The sequence below is a fragment of the Canis lupus genome, chromosome 31 (assembly GCF_048164855.1).
Source record: "Canis lupus baileyi chromosome 31, mCanLup2.hap1, whole genome shotgun sequence".
Classification (NCBI taxonomy): Eukaryota; Metazoa; Chordata; class Mammalia; order Carnivora; family Canidae; genus Canis; species Canis lupus.
In genome coordinates this window covers 21,247,731-21,255,417 of record NC_132868.1, presented here as the reverse complement: position 1 = coordinate 21,255,417, position 7,687 = coordinate 21,247,731, and the positions used below count along the sequence as shown (strand labels likewise).

Genomic DNA, 7,687 nt, shown 5'->3' with positions numbered 1-7,687 from the left:
TAGCAGGGGACAAGCAGGAATAGGGAGTTTTGAAGGACAGTCAAGTCCCCAGGACAGGGAGAGGGAGTAAGAGGGAAGCTGAATCCTAGCCCTAGAAAATCCAAGGCAGGTCATCAAGGAAGACCTCAGGGCTCATTACAACAAGACTAAGTGCGAAAGCAAACCTGTTCCTCAGCTAGAAGGATTATACTAGACAGCACAGGTGGATCACGCAAGAGTCTTATTCGAATTTAAATTCTCAAATTTCTTGGATCACGCAAGAGTCTTATTCAAATTCAAAATTCATCAAATTTCTCGCGCCCAGAAATTCTGATTCTCTTGGTCTGAGGTGGAGGCTGGGCACTGGTATTTCTCTAAAAGCTCCCCAGGATTTCTAAATCTCAGCCAAGGCCAAAAAGTTCTGCAATAAGCAGATATCTCTGAGAGGCAGGGTCTGCTCCTTAGAACCCACTGGATCCCAGCACCCAAATCTGGATTTGCCAGACAGAAGGTGTTCAGGACATGTGGCCTGGATAAAGGGAGGAGCACTGCATGCATAAAGTAAAGGAAGTCACCAGCCAAGTGCTAGAATTGCAGCAAGGACAGGGATAAGATTGGCCTTAGGCTGAGTCCCCTAGATGACTGACCAAGGGCTGCCTGCATCCTTCCTGACCGTGGATGTGATTGGCCCAGACCTTAAAAGTGAAGCTAGATAAAGCCTTATGTGGGAGCCCCAGGAAGGGGAGAGAGGGAGTGGACATACAGGGGGTGTAACAGCCCATCACATCAGGGACACTGTGGTGAATCTCAAGCACACATTAATGACCACTAAGCCTGATTGAAGATATCTCGTCTTTATTAAAGCATCCCACCTTTATATAAGTGACCCTCCTCCCTCCACCACTACAGATGGTGGTGACGTTCCATGAAAAAGGGGAGTGGTGGGGGGAGTGGGAGGAGTCATTATTAACAGATGTGAGGTGAATGAGGACCCTTGAAAGTGCAGGATGGCATCCCACCTCCTGCCTTCTGGCTCCCTCCATACCCCAACCATACTCCTACTATCAAAGTCTCTCTTCCTATCCCAAACCAGACTGCATCCCATTCTAAACTGATGTAAGGTTCTCCCACATATCTATGCACTTCCCTAGAGGCAAAGCACTTCATGCCTTTAATGCTGTCTCTCTTGCTAACAACACCCCATCCCTGTGGTTCTAGGTGGACAGGAGATGGCTGATGAGAGAGAGCCTATGCATGGCCAGTGTGGGAAAACGTCTCAAGTAGAGTTTCAACAAGGAGCCCAGGAGCCCAGGCTCCTGCCCCTACATCGTGGCCATCAGAACAGCTAAGAATCAAGCAGGCTGGGTCCCTGAACTCTGCAGACCCTTCATTATAATAATGGAGAATCATATATTTGTTCGTTTCATAAGGATTTTGTGCTTTGTATCTAACACTCTACCTTCTAAACTTCCCCTAAGTTATCTGTCAGTTCATATGCAATGGATGGGAAGCCTAGCTCTATGGGACTTCTCCCCGAGTGAAGGCAGGTCTCAGAATCCATCCTGAGTAGAGGGCGGCTCGAAGCTGGGGATCTGGGAAAAAAAAGCAAGGGACCCTGTGTACCCAGCAGCAAAAGGAGAGCCTCGGGCCTCCACCTCTCTCTCCAAAAGGAACTCTGCTATGTGCATGAAGGCCCAGCTGTGGATGAGGCGTCTACACTAGGCACGGGCTAATTTAACGCAGCAGCCTCAGATGTGGGAGCTAATGAGGGGCAGGGGTAGGGAGTTAACAAGAAAGCAAGAATGAGCTCATTCCTGTGGAAAGGCTTTTTGCGATCACCAAGCCCTGTAGTTTTCATTTTTTTTTTTTTTTAAAGCAGTTGAACCTATTTGCATCCACAACTCTTAAATGAAACCCCAAGATGGAACTGTTCTGATTCAGGCAAGAGGAGGAAGTAGGAGCTGGGAATGGGCCCTTCGGCCGGGATGGGAAACCTGCTCACTCAGCCTACCTTCCAAATCCAAAAGTGCTGAGGCACCTATGCAGACCTTCGGGGCCCTGGCTTTCACTGGCAAGACCAACGATCCAAGCCAAACCCTTAATTTTACAGACGGTAAAGATGGGTGTTTTGTCCAGGATCCCCACGTTGTCAGTGGCGGCACCGCACTAGAATTTAACCCCACTCCCAACCCAGGTCCCTCATGCCCCCCTCCTCCCAGCTGGCCGCCCCCCCCCCCCCCCCGCAGGCCGTGGGCCCCAAGAGTTCCCGCGGGGCTCTCAGACGGCGCTGCGGAAGGAGAACTGCAGGTAGATGATCAGCAGCAAGACCGTGGCCCAGAACAAGCACCAGGGGATGGAGCAGAAGTTGCAGCCAGAGCCGGCCTCGGCCTGCGGCTTGGCGGGGCTGGGCGCCCGGGAGAAGGTGTAGGTGGAGGCCTCCTCTTCCAGCAGCTTCTCGCTGGGCTTCCAGTGCACGATGCCCTCCTGGCAGGCCTCGCAGAACTCGCCGCGGTGGCGCCGCGTGTCCTGGCGGCCGGCCACGTGGATGCGGTACTGGCCGCCGCGCTCCCCGTAGCACTGCTCGCGCAGGCTGGTGATGAGGTTGTCCACCAGGCCCTCGATGTTCTCCTCCAGCATGCTCGACTCGTCCAGCCGCGCCGTGCCGCACTCGTAGCACAGCTGCTTGAACACGCGCATGCGCACCGAGCCCGCCCGCTGCGCGCGGTCCAGGTACATGTGGAAGAGGATGACCACGTGCGGCGACTGCCAGGTGTGCCAGCACCAGGAGCAGTGGAACCTGCGGGAGGGGCGGAGGCAAGAGGAAGGGACCGGGTGGAGATGGTGCAAACAGCCTCGGAAAGGCGGGGTGCTTACGGGCGTCCTGAGCGCTCCCGGGGCGCCTGGCCGCCGTGCGCCTTAGCACCAAGCCGGCGCGTCAAGGTGCACCTGGCACCCACCTCACCTGGGCTCTGCAGAGGCCTCAGCTTCCTCCATCCCAGTGCCCTCAGGCCTCGCCTTCAGGGCTTTGGCTCTGGGCATATTTCCCCATCTGCAAAATGTTCGCGGGGCACTAAATGAGTCCTTCCTGCTCAGACCTCCTTGAGGTCTCACAGCGCAGTTGGCCCGAACATTTGGGAAATGCGCCATCCATCCACACATCTTTCCTGCTAACGCTGACTGTGAGCAGGATAGACCCAAATCAGGAGAAAAAAATGACACTGTTAGTACTTCTCAGCCTCCAAATCAGTGCCCGACTTGATGCTTCCCAAGGCCTAGAATTGGAGGCAGTCTCTGGCCAGAGTGGGTTACTAAGGTCAGCGGGGGACCACGTGTCACCTACGTGACTGGAGATGCCACAAGCCTTCCAGGTCTCCAAGAAGCTCGTGGGCCCTGCCAGCAAATGTCCAGCTCTTGGTACCCCTCCCATCAACCAGGTTAGGGGCTTCATGTCCTCATTCTCTTCTCTTCTACTTACATCCTTTGAGGACTATTTTCCCTCTCTGAGATTGGATTATAAAACTTGCATTGGGGAATGTCAGAACTGGAGAGACCTTGGAAGTCACCTAATGAATGTTTTCTTTTACTCTCAGACACAGAGAATGAGAAAATGATCCATGTACACACAGCTAGAGTCAGAGCCAGTACCCAGCACATACCAGGTGCCCAACAGATGTTTCCTGAATGGAATGGATCAAGCCAGGGCGGGAAGGAAGGCCTTGCTTCTGACCCCCACACTGCACCACAGAGCCTCCCCATCTCCTGTCCCAAAGGGAAGTCTTTACATAACAGGCCCACGGACAAGAATGCTGGAAAATCATCTCAGATATTGTACATCCGAATCACTGAGAGACAGGCTGAAATGCAGGTTCTGATTCTGTAGGTCTAGAATGGGGCTGGAGGTTCTGCATCTTTCACAAGTTCTAGGTGATGCCGATGCTGCTGGTCCATGACCCACAAGGCAAGGACCTAGACCAACCCCTCCTTTTGCAAATGGGATAAGTGAGGTTCAAGAAGGAAACTGAATTGCTCAAGCTCTATGGCACTAATAGTAGAGCCAGTTTCTAGCACACCTCATGTGTTTAGTACTTTATGTTAAGTCAGGCTGAATTAAATAGATTGACATTGAACTATCCCAGGACCAGATCACAGAATTCAACCCCCATTGATCTTAAGTGCCCCACCTTCTCTTGGTTTTCAACCATTTTAAGTTGTTAAAATCTGAAAAGATGTAAAATGTCAGAGTTTACAACTAATAAATATATCCCACCTCTTTGTCAGAAGCAGAAACTAAGATTCAGAGAGGGAAAGTTACCCAGGAGTTCAGCGGAAGAACTGGAATCAAACTCAGGTGTCCCATCTCCCAGGTAAGGACTCTTTCTCTGCCTCCCAGGCTACGCCAGCCCAGCAATGAGACTGACCCTAAGCACCTGGGTTCTCCATACTTCTTTTCTTGGAAGGTGCCCCAGAGCTGCCTGCAGGGCCCCTTCTTACTGGGCTACTCACCTGCCAGAGGCATGCAATTCCAGGTACTGCTTCCAGCCAGGGGCCAGGACATTGTGTTTGAGGTTGGGATCTATGATGAGGTCCCAGCTGTCGGCCGGCTTGGCCTCCTCCATCTTCTCATAGAAGACTTTCTTCCATTCACCTGTTGTCACGCTTTTACACATGGTCTCGTCAGTGGCGAGGGAGGGCAAGCTCCACCTGAGCGAGAATACAGGGAGAGAGGGCAGGTGCAGGGTAGGGCAGCGCACTCTCCACGGTCTAAAAATCCTCATCGACAGGACAAGGAGGAAGCAGGACCCAGCTCCCTCCTTTGTCCGCAGTGGAACCTGTTTCCACAGCAACCAGGCAGGGCGCCAAGAGACAGAGTGCGGGGAGGAGGGAGTCTCCAAAGGGGTGTTTCGGGGCCCTGAACCGAGGCTGTGGAGGCAGGGTTTGTGGCTAAATGACCTGAGACAGGTGGGGGGCTTGAAAAAAGCCTGAGCTTCAGACCATCTCACTCTGGCCTGCGAAGGGCGCACAGAAGGAGGACCCAGGAGCTGGCTCAGCTTCACCTTGCTGCCCCTGGAGGCATCTTCAGCATCTGGCTGCTATGGTAACCATGATGCCTTAGGGAGCCAAAGAGGCATAAGGGATGGGAAGATGTGGACCTGTTAATAGATGCAGCAATAATAATAAACTCTCTGCACTCCCACTGATTTGTGACTGGCACTGTGCCATTCACAAAAACTATTGGAAGTCTTTTGACCCATGATTGTTATTGTCTCCGTACAGATCGGGAGACTGGTACTCATCTAGCTTATAAATGGCAGAGCTCGTATCTAAATCCAAGCTATTGAGTCCATACTAATTCATTAAGTCATTCATATCAAATATACCCATGTGCCAGGCTCTATGCCAGGTGGTTGTAACTGGATATGTACCCAATAACCAGAATGCAACGGGATCTGTGCTTTGACAACCTTGTCGGAACAGCCACCTGTGCACAAGGTGGGAGCCGTTGCATCAGCCTGGCAGGAGCAGAAAAGAGGATTTTCAACTTGATTACAGAAGAGGAGGGCAATATCCATGGGGAAAACAGACTTTATTCTAGATGCCTCTTCTGCTACTTTTTAATAAATTATTTTTCCTTTATGAAAGTCATACAGGTTTGGGGTTCCTGGGTGGCTCAGTGGGTTAAGCATCTGCCTTCAGCTCAGGCCATGATCACAGGGTCGGGGATGAAGGACCCTGCTCCACGGGAAGTTTGCTTCTCCCTCTCCCTCTGCTCCTCCTCCTCACTCATGTTCTCTCTCGCTATCTTCCTCAAATAAACAAATAAGATCTTCCAAAAAAAAAAAGAAAGAAAGAAAGCTATACGTGTTTATTTAGAAAAATTGGAAAATAGAAATAAAATAGAGCAAAAGTAATACTCTTCCTAATACCCATGCTCAAAATAATTACCAGTACTATGATATATGCACCCTGACTGCCACTAATCTGTACATGTGTATTGTGTATACACACATATACATATATAATATACATACACACATACATACCCCACTGTAATCTGCTTTTAAATTGTTAAAATATATAATTAATATTTTTTAGGAAAATAATATTATTCCACCTTATAGGCTGCCTATATTCTTTGATCTGGTTGGGCATAATTTATTTAACTAATCCTCTACTTTGGGGTACTATAGGTTTTTTTCAGTCTTTTATAATTTCACTCTTGCCACCTATTTGTATAAAACTTACTGATGAAGCTCATGGTCCTGCATTCTAGGTATCAGAGATGATGCCTCCTGCATTTGGTAAACACATCTCCTGACTACGCTCTCCACAGGAGCTTAGGGCGGCTAGAAGAATCTGAGCAGGCTCTTCAGTGTGACTTATGAATCAGATAAGCCTGCAGATCCTGAAATGTACAGATGAAAAAGCAAGCCTAAATCTCCCATCTGGTGCTGGAGACCATCTTCCAAGTGCTCCTCCTGATTCTGCATGAATGCTTGATGCCTTGAAGTACTTCATTTTAGCCTCAGTTTATTTATCTTGACAATGGGATAATGAGGAAGCAGCAATATCTGTAGTGATAAAAGCAAGGGCTCTGAAATCACTTGCTTGGGTTTTGTTCTTATGCGCTTTTGTAATTCTCTTATATTCTCATAAGTAGCTATTCTAATATATTTAATGTGTATCATTTCATTCTGGCAAAATAAGTGTTGATATTTTATGTAAATATATTTTTAATTTGCGTAGAAACAGCAATCATTATATACCACTTACTCTAGGTATCAGGCATTATCCTAAGTGCTTTATACATATTAATTTATTTCATCCTAATAACAACCTCTGTAGGTACCTAACAGCAGCAGCAGCTCCATTTTGCAAATATGTAAGCTAAAGCAGAGAGGTTAGATAACTTGCCCAAAATTCAACAGCTAATAATTAGTAGAACTGGGATTTGAGTCCATATGACAGTCTCCAAAGCCCCAACTTTGATCAGCTTTGCCTAGCATGGAATCTAGAACAAAATATTTGCCAAATAAATGTCTTTCTACCTTCTCATCTCTCGATATGGCCATTCCAGACTCTGAGAAATGACATTCACATCCTTCCACCAAAGCTTCTGTGGCCCTACTGAGGCCCCAACCCCAGGAAGAGAAGTGAGTAGTACTGACCTGCCAGGCTCCGTTACTATTGCAGGTGCCACTCTGCTGCTGAACTTAATGGAGCAGCAGTGCCCACAGATCCCTGATGCTCAGTGTCAATATTTTAAAGCTGGAAGAGAAATTCATCTTGAGGGGCACCTGGGTGGCTCAGTGCTTGAGCATCTGCCTTCAGCTCAGGTCATGATCCCGGGTCCAGGGATGGAGTCCCACATCGGGGCTCCCCAAAGGGAGCCTGCTTCTCTGTCTGCTGGTGTCTCTTCTTCTCTCTCTGTGTCTCTAATGAATAAATAAATAAAATCTTCCATCAAAAAAAGATATTCATCTTGAAATCGTACCAAAGAAGATATAGTGCAAAAAGCTATCTCTGCGCATGCCACTCCTGTGAAGCTATGATCATTTGATGACAGGTACCCAGGTTTGGTGGAAAGAGCGCAGAACTGAAAGTCAAGATATAGAAATATATATCCAAGTTTTGCTACTGGATGGCTTTGTTTCCTTGGACAAGTCACATCTCTTGGCCTCAGTTTGTGCTTTTATTCAGTGGAGCATTA

At 48.8% G+C, this 7,687-nt stretch overlaps 1 protein-coding gene across 2 annotated transcripts; it reads right to left on the bottom strand.

Moving 5' to 3' along the window:
- Positions 1–2,240: 2,240 nt before the first annotated feature.
- RTP1 (receptor transporter protein 1) lies at positions 2,241–7,396 on the bottom strand. Of its 2 annotated transcripts, XM_072808147.1 has the most exons (4): positions 7,146–7,396; positions 6,223–6,548; positions 4,483–4,680; positions 2,241–2,776 (listed from the first exon to the last, which is right to left on the bottom strand). In XM_072808147.1, the coding sequence occupies exons 2-4, from the start codon at positions 6,273–6,275 to the stop codon at positions 2,257–2,259; spliced, it is 771 nt and encodes a 256-aa protein (XP_072664248.1). In that variant the 5' UTR covers positions 6,276–6,548; positions 7,146–7,396; the 3' UTR covers positions 2,241–2,256. The 2 variants fall into 2 exon arrangements, with proteins under 2 accessions (XP_072664248.1, XP_072664247.1); XM_072808146.1 differs by lacking the exons at positions 6,223–6,548; positions 7,146–7,396 and having other exon boundaries at positions 4,483–4,796.
- Positions 7,397–7,687: the final 291 nt, after the last annotated feature.

Bases quoted from the DNA above. Each gene is read 5' to 3' on its own strand.
- RTP1 (XM_072808146.1), bottom strand. From the start codon at position 4,754: ATGAGGATTTTTAGACCGTGGAGAGTGCGCTGCCCTACCCTGCACCTG. The intron at 2,777-4,482 runs GTGAGTAGCCCA...CCCCTCCCGCAG, and splicing joins GAATTGCATGCCTCTGGCAG to GTTCCACTGCTCCTGGTGCT.